General features: G+C 51.6%; 1 protein-coding gene across 3 annotated transcripts in view; it reads left to right on the plus strand.

Annotated features, from left to right (window-relative positions):
• KIRREL3 (kirre like nephrin family adhesion molecule 3) overlaps positions 1-20,369 on the plus strand; it is a 538,030-nt gene that overhangs the window by 440,668 nt on the left and 76,993 nt on the right. For all 3 annotated transcript variants that reach the window (XM_040992686.1, XM_040992684.1, XM_040992685.1), the window contains one exon: positions 15,596-15,745. In XM_040992686.1, coding sequence (XP_040848620.1) covers positions 15,596-15,745 — 150 coding nt within the window. The remainder of the gene's footprint in view (positions 1-15,595; positions 15,746-20,369) is intronic.

Here is a 20,369-nt window from a genome sequence, read left to right on the forward strand (position 1 = left end):
AAGTGCCAATCCCCTGCCACAGCCACTTGCATATCATCTGTTGTGTGCCGAACACCATGTTCACCACTGCATGCACACCACTCCACGAATCATCATGACCATCGTGAGAGTCTGGATATGTAACCCACTCAAAGCCATGTCACTGCTACATGACAGAGCCCAGGGCTGTAGGAGGCCATCACCATCTGCACTCAGTGACCCATCGTCCCTGGAATTCCTGCAGAGCCAGGGGGCACCAATCCCCTCAGTCTCTTACTTTCTCTGTCCATGTCCTGTGTTCCCACCACCAGCAGTGCCTCCTGATCCAGAGGAGGAAGCCCTGCTAGTCTCCTTTCGTTCTCCAAAGACCTCTTCCCTTGTTTTTCATCCCCTACTCTGTCGTCAATCTCAAGCCTCTCTCGAGCAATCTGTCTGTAACACAGCCACCATGAGGTTCTAATTTCTGTTCCCACTCATCACGGTTTTGGCCTCCCAACACCTGAGCAAGTGCATCTCTCGTCAATGCCAGCCATCAGGAGGCATCTTGCCCCTCCCACTCGTAAGAAACCCTTAGAAGACAGAGCAAGGACAGACAGGGCAATACCAGACTGACCACAGCTATGTCTTCCCCGCTCCTGATGGATGTCCCTGGAGGCAAGTGTGCTCCCCTCCACGCCGGCTTGGCACTGCTGGCCCTCTCTGGTCCACGTAGCACAAGGCCATCTCTGAAGGTCTCCTCCCCATAGGGCAGCTTCACGTTATCTTGACTCCTTCTTTCTCCAGAGATGAAGAGATTGTTTTAAACCTGCCGCCCCACCAGCTCTGCCCCTGGCTTCCAATGCCATTAAGTTTCATTATAACAAATAAACACCACAATGACATTTATAAGTTACCACTGAGCACAGAAGCACAAATATGAAGCAGATAAACTGCGTTTGATCCAAATAATTACTGCAGGCGATATTGGGCTTTAGTCTGAGCTGGCAGCCGGCTACCGAGTAATTTATTAGATTGCGTAAGGCAATGTTGCACGTTGAGTTTTTCATTATTGTGCCTCTTCCCCTCCCTGTGGCCTAAATAGGTTAGAGGAGTTTAGACAGTGCATGGCCAGACAAAGACAGACTTTGCTCAAGCAGATTAAGGCTGGGAATGTCAGCCAAGTGTCCAGGAATGGCTGCTTCCCAAGCTACTCTTGCACTTGTGAGAGAAGAGGGAGCTTTAGCAATGATCTTGATGTTGCCAGCCAAGATACACTCCCTGCTCTCCCCACCCGCTGGCCCAGATAGGAGAAGAGGCCCCCATGGAAAGAGTAAATGGCAGGGCTGGATGGAGCCCCCAGGACACCTCCGCTAAGGTTCCTGCTGTGGACAGACTCTCAGCCAAAGACCCTCGCTCTCCAGAAGCCCCTCTCCTTAGCTCACGCAGCCACAGGCAGCCCGAGGCAGCCCAGACCCCAGTCCCAGACATCTCCTGCAATAAATAAAAGGAAAGAAGCCCTCCACCAGCCAACTCCACAAACAAAACAAGGAGAGCTGGCTACAAGCAGCTGCCTCCCTGCCAAACCCAAACTCATAAAGTTTGATTCAAGGGGTTACAATACCTCCTATTCAGAGTCCCTCCTGCCCCATTCTCCCAGCCTTAGTAAATTACCCAATAAGCAGCAAGGACCTGTAGTTATTGTGCAGTTAAATGGTATTTGCCCAGTAAATCCTGAGCAGAGTACTAACGGTGATATACAGTAACTAATTACAGACATGAATTCTCTCCCCAAGACGCCGGGTGTTACCAAATATTGCAGCGTTTAAGGGAGGAGGTTTGAAAGCTGCTCTGCTCTCTGCAGCAAAACTCTGAGTAACTCTTCTACTCGAGGAGCTGTCGGCCTCTCCAGGCTGGAAAATGGAGACATCCTACAGGGGCAGGTGGGGATGGTATCACATGGTCCGAGAAGTGCCTGTCTGACGGCCCCCCTGATCCCACGGGACCCTCACAGGAAAAGACATCTCCAGGCACCAGTCACTCCCCCTTTTTGAGTCACCTCACAATGAATAAGGCACTCAGTACCAAGGTTAGATGTGGCAAAGGCCCGCAGTCTCCAGCAATGCAGAGGATGGAAGTCATCATTCATGGAGCCCTGAACCCACTGAGAGGCTGGTACAGAAGATGGACTTGTAGCAGGACAAGGCTGAAAATAGCCACATCTTGGCTTCCACGCACACCACCTGCACCTCAGTTCTCGTTCACAGAGCTGGGCTCGGTCCCAAAGGTACCGTGGGAGTCTCAGCAGTTCCTCAGATCTGCAGGTCGTGCAGGGGCTGTGCCCAACAGACATAAAGACGATGCTCCTGCAGCCCTTGACCTGTTTCAGCAGCATAGTAGGGAAACTGGGAACCCTGTGGTCGGGCTGAGCTTTCTACCAAGGCAGCCACACAGCTAAGACATGCACTGCCCATCCAGGACTGTGATATAAACAAAGGGCCGAGCAAGGCAGGGTTCAAATCCTAGGTCTACCATACATTGCCACCTTTGATGGTTTCTTCGACTTTCCCAAGCTGCAGAAACTGGAAAGTTCTCCTTGCCTCCCAGGAGAGCCAATATTGGAAGACAGCTGGCTTGATGCGGAGAACCCCTGCAGGCTCTGTCCTCGCCACTGCCTGGGTTCACAGGCCACTGCACCCCCCAAAAAGGGAAGAAAACCCCTCCCCACAACCTGGGCACCTCTAGAAGCCTGCAAGCACAAAATAAATATCTCCATTTGAAACTGGAAGACTGCATTCTCAGGTGGATGCAAACAGCCTGTGTCCCTGCCAGGTTGGGGCAGAAGAGGCGGAGTGAGGCGGAACAGGGTGAGTGCGGCATCCATGTTACTACGCCAGGGCTGCAGTCAGAAGCTGCTCGGTGAGACAGTGTAAGAATGTGTGCGAAAGACTTTCTGAAGTTCTCCCCCAACAGCCAGCAGACCGGGTGCAGAATCCCAGGGCAGTGAGTAACAGATCCCTTTTGTAATTAGGATACAAATATAGTCAGCTCTCAATTATCTGCTGGCAAATTGTCCCCATTCCTGGCCCATGCTATCACCAGGAATGCTTAATGAAGGCCTCTGTTAGCAATTCACAGCTTCTTATTTTGCTGTTATTTGCATGAGGTCCAAAGGGAATCATAGTCCTTCCCAGGAAAAGTGGGTGAACATCTTCCGTCCCTCCCGGGAAAGATGTGAGCCACAGGCTGGGGAGGCCGATGAACAGCTGGGTGGGAGGTAGCGAGGGAGTGCAACCGTTGGGTTGTGGAGTTTTTTTTATTAACTATTAATAATTCCCATAACATCAAACACATCCATATGCAGATCTGAATATCAAAATGCATTCCAAAGTCAAAATTAATGTTAGTTAGGACTATTCATTGTGTTAGGATGTCCATCATTTTGGATTATTCACACTCCTGCCCTTCTCCATTAACAAAGATAATTAAGAGCAGATTGTATTATGTCTCCAAGAAGGAAGAAATTCAGGACGTTGCTCTTCTAGTTGGGAAGAGCCCCGGTGGCTAGGAGAGGACTTTGCCAGAAGTACCAGGCTTAGGCTGTCAGTCTCAGTGCAGACCCAGTCACCTTGGCCTTTTGTCCTCAACCCGCATTGCGCCTTCCTGGGGGACATTCAGTACTGGAATTGTCCTTTCTGGAAATCTAGAGACCACCAACCACTCTGTGAATCCCTGAACATGGTGGAGGGACCTTGGAGTCCTCCATAGGGGACCAAGGACAGGATTCTATCCCTCCAGCTGTGCCTCAGCCCTGCCTCCATCCAGTGTATGTACTCAGGTTCCATGGGTGATTTTATTGACAAAAGCAGTTGCTTGCAATTAAAAAGGTGTTAAAACTACTGCCCTCCAAGTGCCATCACTGTGCACTGAGAATGCTCAAGCACACCCAGAGAGAGAGAGACAGCAACCTGGCCAAGGCCATGCCATGACCTTGGCAGACAAAATTGCAAGCAGCCCAGGTTCTGGAACCCCGGGGACATTTGCATGCAACAGTGCTACTTGTAGATGAGGGCCAGATGACCCTGTGCAGGGCTGCCTGCAGGTTGTCACGGTGCAGATTCCTCAGCCAGCCCAAACCCTCCGGGATCACAGCATCTTTGAGTTAAGACCCGGAAAACTTCAGCCAGGCCCCCAGGTGGTACATGCAAGTCTTAGAACTGCTCGTGCATCACAAAGCCAACAGTAGCAGAAAATGATGACTTTGTTTTTTAGGAAGATGGTTTGTAGGACATGGATCTTCCCCTCACAGATCCAATGTCCTGGAGAAGCTTGCTTTTCCTTCCTTGCACCCCAGTTTTATTAGTTTCCACCTCAGTGTTCCCGTTGGTGGAACTTGGGGTACACTGGAGTATCAGGGTTTGGCAGGAAGGGTCCCAACAGATGAGCCTATAGTGCAGACTCTGCATTTTATACTGAAGGAAACTGAGACTGAAGGCAGGGAAGACTCAAGCCCAAGGACACCCAGCCAAGAGCTGACACAGGTAGCACAGAATGTGTACTTGCTTGGCCAGCCTGGGAGCTCACAGCGAGTGCACGACTTCATGTGCCCTAGAGCAGTCCCAGAACAAGGGAGCAGGAGGTGCTGAGTCTCGTAGCACCAGCCAGTCTGCAACCCAGCCTACGATCTATCCCATGGGGACCCATACCCGATGCCCTGAGACACAGGACTGGAAGACTCTCCATGCCATGCTTGGAGCCTGCTGCTGTCTCCTGGGATAGTGACAGCCCTAGCCCTGCTCTCCAGCACCTCTTTCTCCCTCCTGTTTTCCACCCTCCTCACGCAATGACATGATGAGGCTGTATTCTGAGACCAAAGATCCATGAGCCTCTGATTTAGACCAAGAAAGGGACCAGCCAATAGCAGCCTGACACAACACCGGGGGCCCTTGCTTCCCTGACTGCCCCATGCCTCTCTGCAGCATCTTCCCCCAGCACCCCCTGCGCTTCCACCAGTCCCCGTCCACCTCTGAGTGACCTCCAGCGGGGATAAATGGCCTGCTTCACCAGCACTGAAGGGCCAGTATTTCCAGCCACACTTATCAGCGTCTTCTTGGCATCCAGGCCTTGGCAGGATCGATAGAGGGATCCATCCCCATGCCACTAATGAGCACCATGCACACTCCGGCTGGGCTGCATGGCTGATAATCAGCAGGCGAAGGATTTATAGTGACTTTGGACTCACCCTGCCTCGGCCAGTCCGATTGCTCTTCATTAAAGGCCCATGCTGCCCAGGACAACCTTGGAGGATGGTGTGTCCTGCAGGGAGCAGTGGAAAGCCGGGAGGACCCCAGGTTGCGCCGGTTGCCCAGCTTGAGGGAGAAGTAAGGATGGAAGAATGAACCTTTGAGCTTTCTGCCCCTCCTTGCAGCCCTGGGAAAGGCAGGCATGTTCTTCCTCTGCAAGCCCCAGCAAACTCTGAACCCTGAGGTTCTCCTGCCTGTGTATCACAGGCAGGTTAGCATTGATGGTCAACAGCAATGCTGGGGCTGAAAGTGTTTCCAAGTTTCTCTCTCTAAGAGAAGCAGACAATGCAGATGGAGCTCTGGCTTCTACCCCTATTTGGTTCTTCTATTTGGACAGCTATTCTCCATCTAGAGGAGAATGGGGCCAGATGATACCTAGCCATCCCGGCAGGGCCTGAAGCCTGTATACACCCAGATGGGAGCTAGGTGCCCTCTCAAAGCAACTGCTCCTAACCTCTCCCCACTTGGTAGTCACTTCGGCATCTGTGATTTTCCACATCGGCATGAGATGAGTTCTCAGGTCATCACCTGGTGGCAGGGCACACAAAGCCTTCTCCTGCAGTCTAACCCATGGTGAGTGCTCAGCAAGTGTGAGCTGTTCATGCCTTCCCACTCCAGACCCGGAGATTCGACTGCATCTGGGCCACGCCAGGGCCCTCTCCATCGACACCTGACAACAAGCCCACAGTCTGAAATTCACACCTGCTCTGAGAGAGCAGAAGGCTCTGCTGTTCCCGTTCACGCCATCATCCTGCAGGCCAGGCCCGAGGGTCTTTTACACCGCTCCCTCCTCCCCTGCTCAGGGAATCCAAATGGGTGGCATCTGAATCCACTGCCATCTTTCCACAAACACAACTTTTGCCTGAACCCTTATGGCAGCCACGTCAGTCTCCGTGACTTCCAACTCTTCCGTCCTCTACCCTCTTTGCTATTACTGCAGTGACATTCCTAAAAGCTCAGACCTGACAGCTCTTCCCTAAGCACAAAGATCTCATCCCCCTTGGAGGGTCTGCACCATCAAACCCACCACTTCATCCCAGGGCTTTGTCCTTGAAACACATCCACATGCACGCGCACATACATACACACACACACACACACACACACGCACATGCACCAAGTGCCAGTCACAGTGGGGACCTCATCACGAGGGCAGGCAGAGTTCTGTCTGTACACTTTACCCAAAGTGTTCTGTTCTCAGAGGTAGCCCAACAGGTGACAGCTGCTCTGCTGAGGGGAAACTGAGGCTCCGAGGGACCCAGAGTCTCGAGGGCACACAGCTGTGATGACAATACCAGGGATCAGCCCAGACCAGGTAGAATCAGGGCCTCCATCCATGAACCTCCTGCTGTTCTAGTGCCTGTGCACATGTCTGCTCTCCCCAGTCTCAAAGCTCCTGGTAGCAGAAGAAATGTCAATGGCACCTCTATGCCCATGGCCAGCCCAGGGCCTTGGAGTCTGCTGAACTGGCTCCTGCCCCTGCCTGAGGCCACACTGGTGCCCCTTAGACCTGCCATAAACATCAGTCCATAAGTCACCCTCCCCCAAGCTGGCCACAACAGCACATTCTGCAAAATTTCCCAGAGCTCAGAGCTCTGTGCTAAGCCCCAGGAAAACATCAGAAGCCAATGATTAGACCTGCAGGTGGAGTTGGAGCTGTATCATCCTCACTGTGGAGCTGGCTCCTTCTTCTTCCCATGCTCCCATTTGCTGCCTTCTGAGGACAGGGGAGACTTCCCTGAATCCCACTAGGGGCAGTCTGAGGATTCCAGGCTAGGAGAGAAAGTTCCTAAGCCTTCCTCAGTTGGCCACTGACAGAAGAGCAGACAGTGGCCTTTGGGCCTTTCTGCCTGGCTGGCCAGCCACTGCCAGAGACCCCCAGGGTCTGATGGGATAGGTGGTGGCATTAGTGGCACAGCTGCTGGATGACCAGAGCCTTAGGACCTCTCACCTGCACAACTTCAGAGAAGACACAGTCTGCATCAGTTCACCTGAAAATCTGCAAGATCTCAGCTCCAGAACCCCTTGCAACAGGTACTGCCCTGGGCCTGAGCTCAGGAGAGATTCATCATGAGAACTTGATGAGACACTTCCATGCACCAGGGCATGTAGCTGGGTCACCCAATTTTTCTAGATATGGAAACCAAGGCTCAGAGAGAGTAAGAACTTGCCCCAGATCATATTGCTGATCACAGGGCCAGAGCTCTGTCCTAGGCTGCTGCTGTGGGGCCCAGACCCAGGCCCGAGAAGATGACCCACACGTTGGCTAGGGATTCCAAGCAGAGGTGGCAGGTATCCTCCAGTCAGGTCTTCAAAACAGGTGATTGAGGACCAAGGGACTGTGGGCCATTTTCCTGAGCATTCCACAGTGCTTGGACCTTAAACACAGCCAGATCAATGTCCCTTCCAGAGGTCCCCCAAAATTAACCTGGGTCAGTTAAGAAGTAAGAGATATAGGGGAGATAGGTGAGGGTTCTGGGAGAGGGAAGGGAGGGGTTAGTGGAGGGGAAAGTGGAGAGGGAGAAGGGAGCCCTCTGAGATCCGCACCTCGACCTTTGTGGCTTAGGTTTTAGCCCAAGAGGGAAAGGAAACATTTCTTCCTAAAATTCTAAATCTGAACCTTACCAGGATTCTGTAAGAATACCATTTGTTCAATCAAAATCATAACTGCTCACGGTGGGAGCTTAGCCTGACAGCTGAGATGCCCACACCCTGTACTGGAGCTCATGGGTTTGACTCCTGACTCTGATTCTTGATTCAGCTTCCTGTGAATGCAGACCCTGGCGCACAGCAGTGATGGCTCAAACCTTTGAGTTCTGCTTCCCACATAGGAGACCTGGACTGAGTTCAGGCTCCTGGTTTTATCTAGCTTTTGTGGCATTTAGGGAACGAACCAATGGATATCTCTCACTCTCAGATAAATAAGATTTTACAAATATTTTAAGTGGTTTGCATGAAATTGAAGGAGAAAAAAATCTGCCTGGAACAGTATGGGATTCAAAAGTCAGTTCTGTCCACCACCAGCCCCTGCCAAAAATAATTAAATAAATAAATATACTTATGCATCTGCCATGGCAACCAGAGCCTGGGTACTGCTATAAACCCATCGTTCAAGGTGATTTGGGCCTGGCAATCTCAGTCTTCCATGGCAAGATGCCGCTTCCCTCCCCCGGAAGTGCACGGGGATTGAGGGATGATCTCAGAGCAGGGGCCGGCAATGTGTGAGCTTGGAGAGGAGCCAGGGTTCTTCAGCATCTTAAATGTCTAGAAGACAGCAGGGACCTCCACAACCAGATGGTGAGAGTCCCTTCAAGGCAAATGAGTGCTGGTGAGTCCCCAAAAAGAGACAGAGGTAAGGGAAGCATGGTGAAGCTGGGGGTCTGGGGACGGGATGGAGACAAAGGTATGAGCCAGCGAGAAGAATGTACAGGGGCAGCCTGGAGGGGTCCTGAGAGAGAACTTCCACTTGCAGAGGAGGATGGCTGTACAGGTTGCAGGAGGGGCAACCACCAGCTGTGCTGACACTAAGGATGGCTGTACAGGTTGTAGGAGCGGCAGCCACCAGCTGTGCTGACACTGAGGATGGCTGTACAGGTTGTAGGAGGAGCAGCCACCAGCTGTGCTGACACTGAGGATGGTAAGGACACCACCAAGTGTCCTGCTCCCCATTCCTCTCCCTGGACCAGGCTGCACCTGCCCCTTTCAATGCCACCTGCTGTCACTTCCGTGTTACTCCCACTAACCTCACCAGCACCTGCTGCCCTCTGGAGAGCCTCACGCAGCCCCACTGCCTCAGTACACACATGGCTGTGTGGGACACGTCCAGGGGAGCCCACTTCCCATTTATCCCACCCGCCAAAGCCGGTGCTGCTCCCTACAGTTCTGAGTGAAAGCTCCCGAGAGCCCTGGCCCCGCTCCTTCCAGCTGCTGAGCTGGGACACAGCACACTACCAGAGGGACTGTTGGAACCAAGCCCACTCCCATTTGCATTTCCCCAGACTCTGCCTCTGCTCCGAAGCCCAGGATGCCCACCTCCCCAATCAGGCATTGCCCAGGCCACAGCAGCAACACAGCCATCTCAGGCGTCAGGTCTAGCTTTGCCCCAGGGTCTCTGGGGTGCCAGGTTTGCAGGGCTCCTCTCTCTATGATACAGGACCCAAGCAGAAACACTTTCCTATAACACCTAGCGCATGAACCATGCAAATTCCTAGATTATTGCAGCCAGACCCAGCTTACATACCTGTACAGACGCCAGGGACACATGCAGCCTTTCTCTGCACACAGAAGCTAAAACTTGCTACTGGAAAGGCAAGCCCACCAAGCTCATTAAGCCCAGCAGCCCCCTAAAGCATGGAGGACACTTTTATCTTCTCACTTCTCCTCCCTGGCCCTGGGTGTGCTCACTATACCTGACCAGTTGCTGACCACATCTGTGCTTCTCCGTTCCAATGCCAGGACATCAGAAACTGTAGCCTCTTACAGAGGGGACCCTGTTCCTATCTGTGATGAAAAACTCATCTCAGCGTGTCATTGGACATTAATGAAAAGCCCACTCTTCTATGCCAAGAGAGAGCCATCAAGGTCACAGGTAGTGCTCCTCAGGCCCTACTCCTACAGAGCTCAGCAGCCACAGCCTGGCAGTCAAAACAGAAGTAGCTTTGGGAAAGCAAGAAGAGCATTCCCAACGAGCACTTGGTGTGAGCCAGGCCCTTTCTGGACTGACCCATTTAACAAATAGAAAGACTGAGGTTTGGTACGTTTAATGCAGAACCAGGATTCAAACCCACAGCGAGTCCGAGTCCCAGGCCCCTCTGCTTACCACCCCACTGTCTACCACTTTCCTAAAGGGCACACAGCAAGGGACGGGGTCTCTCTAGGGCCATGTAGTTGTAAGGGACAGAGCAAGACAGAGCACCTGTAGGCTGGTGTCTCCTTGGCACGGGGTTCTCCTGCTGCCCAGCCGAGTCAGAGCTGCCCAGAGCATCATGGGCCCGAGAACAATACTCAGAAGCCTGGGGAGGGCAGTTAGCCCCCACGCACCTGTAGGCTTTTCCTTGAGACTTTGCAGACACTGGTCACTGGCAGCAGCATGGGAACACTGGAGGAGTCTTCCCTGACTTCCCAAGTTGCCAGGGCTATGTTGTAAATCATGCAAGGTCCACACAAGGACCTTAACATACGACTCTGGAGCAAGGCTGCAGGGGCTGACTGCCCTCATCTCCACCAGTACCTGTGACCTGACAGCTTCATCTTCACGTGGCCCCTGGGAGAATAGCGTCTGCCAATTCCCCAAAGTGCCTACCAGCTACTGTGGATGTTGTAGTAGTGAAACTCGCTATGCCACGGATGCTACTTGCCTTCCGACAAGCCTCATCCCTGCCAGCCCTTCATAGCTGGGAAATGCTCAGGACCAGACTTACCTAGCCTCCACAGAGCACCAGGGGTTCCTCTCATGGTATGAAACTACCCAGGCGCTATGCCCACTGCTACATTGGGGAAGATCAGGCCACACAGCACCAGCCTGGAAAAGGGCCAACCTCAAACCTCCTAGGCCCATTTCAACAGAATGTGTTGTAAAATCAAAAATTCCAACTTGAACCATTGTATACATTACTTACAGAATCACCTGTATACAGTTACTCACAGAAGACACACAATACATAAATGTGAAACTAATAGCAGCAGTAACTACTATACCTCCTTTCTGTTGCTCCTGGGGTGGTGGCAGGGTAGGTTTTGCACTTGACATAGCTGCAAAGGTGGACGTAGAAAGTTGAGGGGCCTGCTCTTTTCCTCCTGTAGATGACCAAATGCTTCTGGCTGGCTGGTATTCAGAATCAAAATCCAGTTCCAGCAAGCAGCCAGCAAGGGGAGGAAACAGGGTCGATGTACCCCTAGACTCTTGGATTTGAAGGACGCCTAGGCTCACCCCGTGGCCTCAGGCCAGTCTCCTTATTTCTATGAACCTCAGTTTATCTATAAAATACGGGTAGTGATGGCCAACATGCAAAGCCAATGCCAAGCACACAAATGCATGCATCAAGTGGATCTTGGCAAATAACTCAGCTGTGGTTCCCTCTGGAAGCCAGACTCTTTGAGCCTGCGGCCCTTCTGCTCTGTCTCAGCTTTCCCTTCCCAGAGGTATGGTCAGTGCAGTATCCACCTGCTCAGTACTTAGAACACGAAAACAACTTTCCTGCTCTCAGGAAACTGTCATAATGACAAGCACACAAGCACAGCCAACAGAGCTACACTCAAAGTTTGTGTACCTGGCTGGTGCGGAGGGGTACCAGGGAAGCCAGGGCTTGGGGTACAACCCACCTAGAGTATGGAGGATGTGAGCAGCCACACGGGGGCACTGCAGAGCACTTGGGAGAAGGGGAGTCCCACTTTGGAGCAGGAGAAGTGGATGGGGAGACAACACCCTACGCAGCCTTACCATGCATGAGGTCGGGAGTGTGCAGTGCTCTGAAAGAACTATGGTAGCAGCAGGAATGAGAGTGAGTGTGAGGCAAGGCAGGCCAGCCTCCATGCTGCTGAGACATCCAAAGCAGAGCACAGGCCAGCTCTCCCAGTCCCCCCTGCCTCTCAAAAATTAGTTAATTTCTTTCAAACAAAACAAAAAACAAAGAGGACTTGGGTTCAGTCCCAAGCATCAGCTTCTTGTTAGGATAGACCCTGGAGGCAGCAATGACAGTTCCAATACATGGGTCCCTGTCACTCACGTGGGAGACTTGGATAAAATCCCCTTGTTGCGGAAACTTGGGGAGTAAATGAGTGCATAGAATTGCATGTTCTCTCTGTCTCTCTCTAATATAAATTAAACCATTATCAAAAATAAAACGTGGAAGGGGGAGGTGGCACCAGCTGTGGGACTTCAGGAGATCCCTGTCATCACAAGGAATAGGAGCCTGAGGACAACCTGGGGCAGACGATGGTGGCAGGTGTTAAAGGTAGAGCTAACAGAGTAAAGTTCCAGTCAGTTAAAAGCCCCAACAAAACATCAGCATCAATATACAATGTTATGGAATTAATTGACATAGTATTGAGTAAACAATATGTTAAAAATAATGCAAGTTCAATTCTTCAAAACATCTGGGTTGAGACAGTATCAATGACAGGTTCAAAAAGTAACAAACAACCAAACAAAAATTACAGGTTAAATCAAGGCAAACATGTGGTATCTAACCTTTTGGGATTCGCTCATTTCCCTTAGCATTATAGTTTCCAGTTGGGCCCATTTAGCCAAAAAGAACTGCATTTTGTTTTTTTTAATAGCTGAGTAGTATTCCATGGAGTAGATGAACCAAAGCTTTCTTATCCAATCTTCTGCTGATGGGCATTTTGGTTGCTTCCATGTTTTTGCAATTACTGATTGTGCTGCTATGAACATAGGGGTGCATGTTGGTTTGTCGTGAAACAGGTGTTTTGGATATATAAGGAGCAGTTTTCTAGCAATAAACCAATACCCTTGACTTATACTCGGTGCCCCCCAGGAGTCCTTGAATCCCAAGAAAAGGTCTCTGGGTGAGTTCCGTGGCAACCTCCTTCCACCTCCTCTTCCTCCACAGCCCTTCAGCACTACCCACACTGATGATAACACTCGGCATATGACCCATTTGAAAAGGCATTTCGCTGGCTTAAAAGAAAAAGGAAATTTTAGTGGCTTAAACATAATGCACAAAAATTAAAATTATATTGCAAAAGAAAATGATCCAGAAGGCATTAGCTGTCCCGCAGCAAAGTAATTTGTAGGTCATGTCCTTCAGGAGGGTTTCTGAGATTATGTTGTATAGCCAACTCCCCCAGAAATACCAAAAGAGTCCAAACAAACAGTTGAAACTGTTGGGGGTAGCTGCGGGGACAGCAGGGAAGACACTCTACTCAGCCCCCTCCCAGATCCCAGGTGGTATGGGGGTAGGGGGACTCGCATACCTGCCCCAGCTCCTGGCTCTGGAGAACTCCCCAGAGTGGCACTGTGACAACTGCCTGAGAGGTCAGCTCCACACCACCTCCACTCTGAGCCCCCTCCCAGCACCACACGGTCCCTCAGAGGCTGGTTGCCACGGTGACAGATGCCTCCTCCCTGGGGAGCTCTCCTGGCCCCAACTCCACAGCGAAGGACCACGAGAGGCAGGGGTGAAGGATCCCAGGACTGATGGACACGTCCAGGGGGGCTCGGGCACCCCCTGGTTTACAGCCCTCTCATTATAACCTCCTCAGCTCCTAGCTGACAACCTGATAATTCTCTCTGATAGCATCTACTGCAGCTGACTGACGTAGTCCTTCCTGCAAGGAAGATGTTGAGATAAAAGAATGAGCTGTGAAATCCTCATTAGAGTAGGAAGTAAGGTCCCTTGGCGACCCTGTCTCCCTGCACTCCCTACCCCTCAGCCCACCTCCTTTCCCTACCCTTCGTTCCCCTACCCTTCCCTCCCCTCTCTCCCCTCCTCTCCCCTCCCTTTGCCTCTCTCCCCCTCTCCTCCCTCCCCAACCCTCTTTGACTCTTCTTCTGTTCCTCCCATCTTTCCCTCATCTCCCCCTTCCCTCATTTCTTCCCTCCTTTTCTCTCCTGTTTCCGTGCCAGGAACACACTAATTACAACAGAGAATTTGAAGAGGCACAGAGCGAGAGAGAGGGAGGGGAGGAAAAGAAGAAGGCCACTGCTCATGGCTGATTAAAATGTCCTATGAAATCTAATTTGTAAAGCTCAAATCAGAATAAAGAGTGTTACCCCCACCATTCAAGGCCAATTCCATTGTTAATAAGATTCTTGTGAGATCCAACCAAGCTCTCAGGCTAAGAACCCAACCCAGCCCCACCCACCCCCATCTTAGGGGCCATGGGTTCTGTGGCACAGGCTGTGTGTCTCTGCCTCTGGTAGGCCACACACACACACTCGGCTGCCACCTCCAGCCCCCCTCAGTGTCAACACCCCAGTTCTCTCCTTGGCTGAGGCCTCTGCTGCTGAGAACTGTGCCCAGAATGTGGTCCAAGCCTGGGCTTTTGCATCCCCACAGCGGGCAGCAGCCATGCCCAGCACCTGAGTGGCCATCCCAGGCTTTCCCAGGTGGGTGGAATGAACCTGTGGGGAGCAGCTGGCCTGCCAGTTACAGTTTCGCCCCTGCTGTGTCAGGATCTGTAGAGCAAAGAGGTGAATCTCAGCTCCACCACTCATTAGCTGTGTGATATGGGGGCAGGCTCCTGTGCCCCTCTGATCCTGACTTGTTTTCTGTAAAATAGGGACAGCAACCCAGCTATTTATAAGGGGGAATGTTAAGCCTGGATCACACTGTGGGCCAGATGGTCAGCAACTGTCAAGGCCCCATTATCCACTCTGTGGACTCCCAGGGAACACTGTCCCCTGTTATAAGCAGTTCCCTCCATGGCCAGGTGGGGGAGCTGGAAATATGGTCTTGTAGCCAGAAAGGCATGGACTCTCCACCCTGGCCCCACTGCTGGACAGCTCCAGGGCAGCCCCGTGGACCCCTGAGACTCCACAACACCGGCCCCTGCCATGAGGTGTGCACTTCACTGTGACAGGGAGAGAGCAGGCGCCCACAGTGCGTGCTCCATAACTAACACATGTGGCTCCCGGGCTCAGCCTCCACCTCTTTTCCTCATCTGGAAAATGGGGCTGAAAATAGGGCCAGCTATTTTTAGCCTCTTGTGAGGATGAAAATATTAATAGGCTAATATTTTAAAACCTTAGAACAGAGGGTGGCATCTTGTACACGCCATGTGTTTGTTTAATAAAATATGAACTGATTAGCTTCACGGGTTCCGTGCTGTCTTGTTTAGAAGTGTGAATGGGAGGCGTGGGGGCCACTGATGAGTTTACTCCAAGCTATGGCAAGGTGGCAGGAGGGTATACACTGCAGAAAAGAAGGGAAGAGTGACATCACAGCCACCTGTTCCCTCAGCCACACCCTCCACCACGCTGTGCCACCATGCTCAATTCTACCCTAGACCCATGCTAAGAAACGCTGACGCAAACACGTCATGTCTGGAATCCTCAGGTTTAAGCAGACCCATGCCAGTTCCCAGCCTGCAGCCCTACTGAGTCAGGAACCCCACCAAACACTGTGCCTATTGTCACCCCATACCTAGAGATGGAAGTCTGAGCCAAGCAAGTGCAGCTGAGTAGGGCAGCAGAACCCAGAGCACAGACCAGAGGAGCAGGCCTGGTTGGGGCGAGGGAGGGGATGCAAAGCAGGGCCTCTCAGGACCGCCACAGCAGGAAACCAGGTCCACAGGCAGGTCTGGGCTCCTACCAGCCTCCTGCTCCACTGCCTCCACAGCACAGAACTGACCGACCTGCTTTGTCTCTTTCCTAGGCCAAGCCTACTCCTTCAGCCAGCAGCCCCAGGACCAGGTGGTGGTGTCTGGACAGCCGGTGACACTGCTGTGTGCCATCCCTGAATACGATGGCTTCGTTCTGTGGATCAAGGACGGCTTGGCTCTGGGCGTGGGCCGGGACCTCTCAAGTGAGTATCCCAGACCTCTCCAGCAGGCTTGGCATCTGTCACTGCTCTCCCACCCACACATCTGCATGGGGCTTGGGGTGACCACTGCTGCAGCCTGGACAGAGTCAGCCTGGCAGGGCCAAGGGGATGTGAGACCACAAGCTGTGTAAGGCCCTGCAGAGGGCTCCCCTTCCCCAGACTTGGAAACCCAGAACACAGGCGGCCCAGGATTGCGAGGGCCTCTGGTAAGGAGTTAGTGAGCCACAAGCACAGCACAGCCCCAAGCTGCCGGGGAGGCTCTGCCCACAGTCTACCCAGATGTTCAGAATTCCAGTGAGCCTGTTTCTTGGCCCAAAATGTGTCCCCCATGTATCAAGGTGCAGTTGTAAAAGAGACAGAGCTGCCACCTGCTTCTACCAGGCTTACCTTCCAATGAAGAGAGCCGGGTAACCCAAGAACTCACACAGCAAGCCAGCTGACCACAGGGCGATCAGCATGTATGGAAAGAAAGGAAAAGGCAGAACGTGTCTTAAAAAATAAAAATAGCCCAACAGTCCAGCCTCCCCAGGCTGGCTTCAGCATAGAACTAAGTTGCAGGCATTCCCTGGCTGCTAGGGGCTGGTGTGTGACCCAAGGCAGGTAGGTGCTGCATTGGGTACTTTGTTAACTATCAAGAGGTGCGATCCCATCTGTTTCCTCCTCTGGGAGAACAATAGTAGAATCGTGTTGCCATCACTCCTCTGCCCCTGAGCAGGTAGGCACAGGATTGTCTGGGGAGGCTTGGCATCAACAGTCGGATTCAGGACGGAGCTGGGCGCTCCTGCCTGTGATCTGGGAATGACTGTGGGTGGAGGAAGATAGGAGGACTCAGATTAAGCTGGGAAGCCGCTTTGCCTCTCATGAGGTGCACAGCTGCAGGAAAATAAAAAAATCAAAGTGCACTCAGGACTGTGTTGGCTGGGAAATTAATATTTTAAAATGTGAGTTATGTCTTGCCAAAAATGTATATTGAAACATGATAGCATTGGTCAATAACAGTGGCAGGATTTGGATGCTGCAGCCCAGCTGAGTGTGAATAAAATACACAGTTATCTGCACAACATTCCGGGCTGCTGTAAAGTCTGTTATACTGGCAGTCAAGCCATTTCAGAGACTTTGAGCTCCCCAGAGATACTGGAAGTACTGTGAGTACATCGCAGTCTTCCCCGACTAGAGCAGCTCGTGCCCTGGGCAGTTCTGAACGTGGTTCTACCCATGTTCCTGGTGAAGGAGGCTGTCTCCTGGTCCATGGTTTTCAGTCTTCGGTCTGCTGCCATGTTGTGACTTGTTGGGTTGGTGGTCAAGAAGGCCACTGACTCCTTAGCATCCAGTTAGAGTCCATTTGAAGATCAGTCCTCTCCACCTAGAGGGCCAATAAACTCCAACTCCTGAGAAAGTGTGGCAAAATGAAAGATACCAGAGTATCCCTTAACACTGCTTTCCTGCCCAATTCTGTCCTTGTGAGCACCACACCTTGAGTTAATGCAGCAAGTATTTCCAGCACAGAGAACTTTTCCTACAGGAAACCTGAGGCTGAGGCCTTTTGCGTTGGAATCCCACCCTTGCTGAAACCCTTAATGTCTTTCTGGGGGCCAGTGTGGTAGTGCAGCAAATTGGACCACTGCCCAAGATGTTTTCATCTCACATGGTGTTGGGTCGATTGCTGGCTGCACCGCTTCCAATCCAGCAACCTGCTAATGCGCCTGGGAGAGCAGCAGAGGATGACATAAGAAGAGACATGGATGGAGTTCTAGGCCCCTGAGTCCAGCCTGGCCTACTTGGGGAGTGAACCAGTAGATGGAAGTTCTCTCTCTCCTTCCTCTCTCTCTCATTCTCTCATTTTCTCTCTCTCCAGTACTGCCTTTCAAATAAACCTTTGAAAAGGTTAAAAATAAAAAATGTTTCTGGTCACCAACACCAGAAAATTCAAAGAAAATTATTTATAAATGCACTCACTGGTATTGATAGAACATTTTCTTTGAAGAAACTAAAGTATTCTCAAACAGTATCTCATAAGTCTACAGTGATTGGAGAGAGAAGAAAAACAGCATTTTCCCCTTTATTTGATAGGCATACAAAAGTCACAATTGAAAGGGACTCAGTGGTGTAAGCAGACCCAATGCACTAACCCCAAGCAGCACAGACACCCTGTCTGCTCTCCCTTTAAAGACGTAAACTTGGAGGCTGCTCCGCTGGTAAAGGCGCCATTCGGGGCACCTGCATACCCGGACTGTCCTGGCTCCACTGCAAAGTCCAGCTGCCTGCTTAACACCCACCGTCAGAGGCACCCGAAGGCTCAAGTGGTGGAGTCCCTGCCACCCCCATAGGAAATTCAGATGGGTTTTTATGGGTCCCTGGCTTTCAGCTGGCCCAGTCCCACATTTTGCAGAAATTCTGGAAAGTGAACCAAGGGATAGGAGATGTCTATCTATCCCCTTACACACACAGACACACACACACACATACACACATACTTCAATACAAAAACCAAACATAAATAAGTGAATTTTTTAAATTTAGTTTTATTGGAAAGGCAGATACACAGAGAAGAGGAGAGACAGAAAGGAAACCATCCGTCCGATGGTTCACTCCACAACAGGCCACAACGGCTGGAGCTGAGCCAATCCAAAGCCAGGAGCCAGGAGCTTCTTCCAGGTCTCCCGTGCAGGTGTAGGGTCCCAAGGTTTTGGGTCGTCCTCGACTGCTTTCCCAGGCCAGAAGCAGGGAGCTGGATGGGAAGGTGGGCCACCGGAATTAGAACTGGCGACCATATGGGATCCCAACGCATGCAAGATGAGGACTTTAACCACTATGCTATCACGCCAGGCCCAATAAGTGACTTTTTTAAAAAAAGAGATATTTCTGGCTTTTTTTTTTTTGCCTTATTGCTCACTTAAATCATCGTTAATAGGTTGCTAAATCTATGTCATGTGTTTTGCATAAATTAAGCTGTTTAACTTTTACCATAACCCATGAAGTGCAAGTGTTATCCCCATTTTACTGATAAGAAAACCAAGGCCCGTCAAGGTTAAAAGCTCACTCAAGGGGACCAGAACGTGGTCTCAACTATCTAACCCTCTGCCTATAAGCACCAGCATCCTGTATGGGCACCAGAACCTGTCCTGGATGCTCCACTGCTCGTCCAGCTCCCTGCTTATGGCTTGAGAAAGAGGAAGGCCCAAAGCCTTGAGACCCTGTACCTTCATGAGAGACCCAGAAGAAGCTCCTGTCTCCTGGTTCCAGATTGGCTCAGCCGTGGTCATTGCAGTCATTTGGGGAGTGAACCAGCAGATGGAACATCTTTGTAAATCTGCCTTTTCAACAAAAATAAATAAATCTTTAAAAAGAAAAACTCACCCAAGAAAACAGAAGTAAGAAGTAATAGAGTTGGGCCGGGCGCGGTGGCGCAGTGGTGCAGTGGTTAAGGTCCTCGCCTTGCACGCCCGGGATCCCATATGGGCGCCGGTTCTAATCCCGGCAGCCCCGCTTCCCTTCCAGCTCCCTGCCTGTGGCCCAGGAAAGCAGTTGAGGACGGCCCGAAGCTTTGGGACCCTGCACCTGTGTGGAAGACCCGGAAGGGGCTCCTGGCTTCGGACCCGCATAGCATCGGCCCTTGCGCTCACTTAGGGAGTGAATCATCGGACGGAAGATCTTCCTCTCTCTCTCCTCTCTGTATATCTGGCTTTCCAATAAAAAAAAATAATAAAAATAAATCTTAAAAAAAAAAAGAAGTGATAGAGCTGGCCGTTGACCTGAGCTAATTCAGTTGAAGAATCACGATTTCAAATAGTGCAGCCTTCCTGCGGAGTAGTCAGAGTCATGACACCTGGGAGGGAGCTAGAACGTTCTCTGGATCTCCGTTTCTGAGGCTGTGCTTCGCCAGGCTGCCGCCAGTCCTCGGAATGACATCCCAGCTCGCCGCCTAATTAGGCAAATACAAACAAACCCATCACTGATGTTTTCAGCAGCTCATGAGAGTGAAATCCTGCTGCTGATCACTTGCAAGACAACAAAAACATCAGCTCCAGCCAAGATGTCTGCAGGAAACCAAGGACTCATCACAGGACTCCGGGAGCCAGAGGCCAGGCTGCAAGGGCAGGGGGCTATGCTGGGAACAGCAGCCACAGCAGGACAGGCAGTGGACTCAGACCCTTTCCAGCCCCTGGCTTTAGCCTTGCGGGGAGCAGATGCGGCATACCTGGGCTCCTGGTGTGCATCCCATTCCTTGTGAGTATTTCTGGCTAGTCTGCGAGGCTGCAGTGACAGAGTCAAGCAGCCACATGAGGACCACGATGGCCAGGAAGATGTGAGGCTAGAGGGCTCATCTGCCCGGGAGGCACCCACAAACCAGGCCCAGGAGCCTGGCAGGGATCACTGATGGCACTTGGCATAGCTCACCCTGTAGAAACTCTGTCCCCGCCATCTTCAAAGACCCTGGCCTGTGAGAGCAAAAGGAATCTTGGAGCTCACCTAGTCCACTCTTTGATCCAGTGCAGCTACTGCAGTAACTCTGTAAGGCGATCCTCTGTTCTCTGCTTGAATCCAGCTGGTGGTGGAGACCTCACTACCCTCTGTGGCAGCCCTGGTCCTTATTAAACCCTTAAAA

The sequence above is a fragment of the Ochotona curzoniae genome, unplaced genomic scaffold, assembly GCF_017591425.1.
Source record: "Ochotona curzoniae isolate NIBS_2020 unplaced genomic scaffold, NIBS_Ocur_1.0 contig_832, whole genome shotgun sequence".
In the NCBI taxonomy this organism is placed as follows: Eukaryota; Metazoa; Chordata; class Mammalia; order Lagomorpha; family Ochotonidae; genus Ochotona; species Ochotona curzoniae.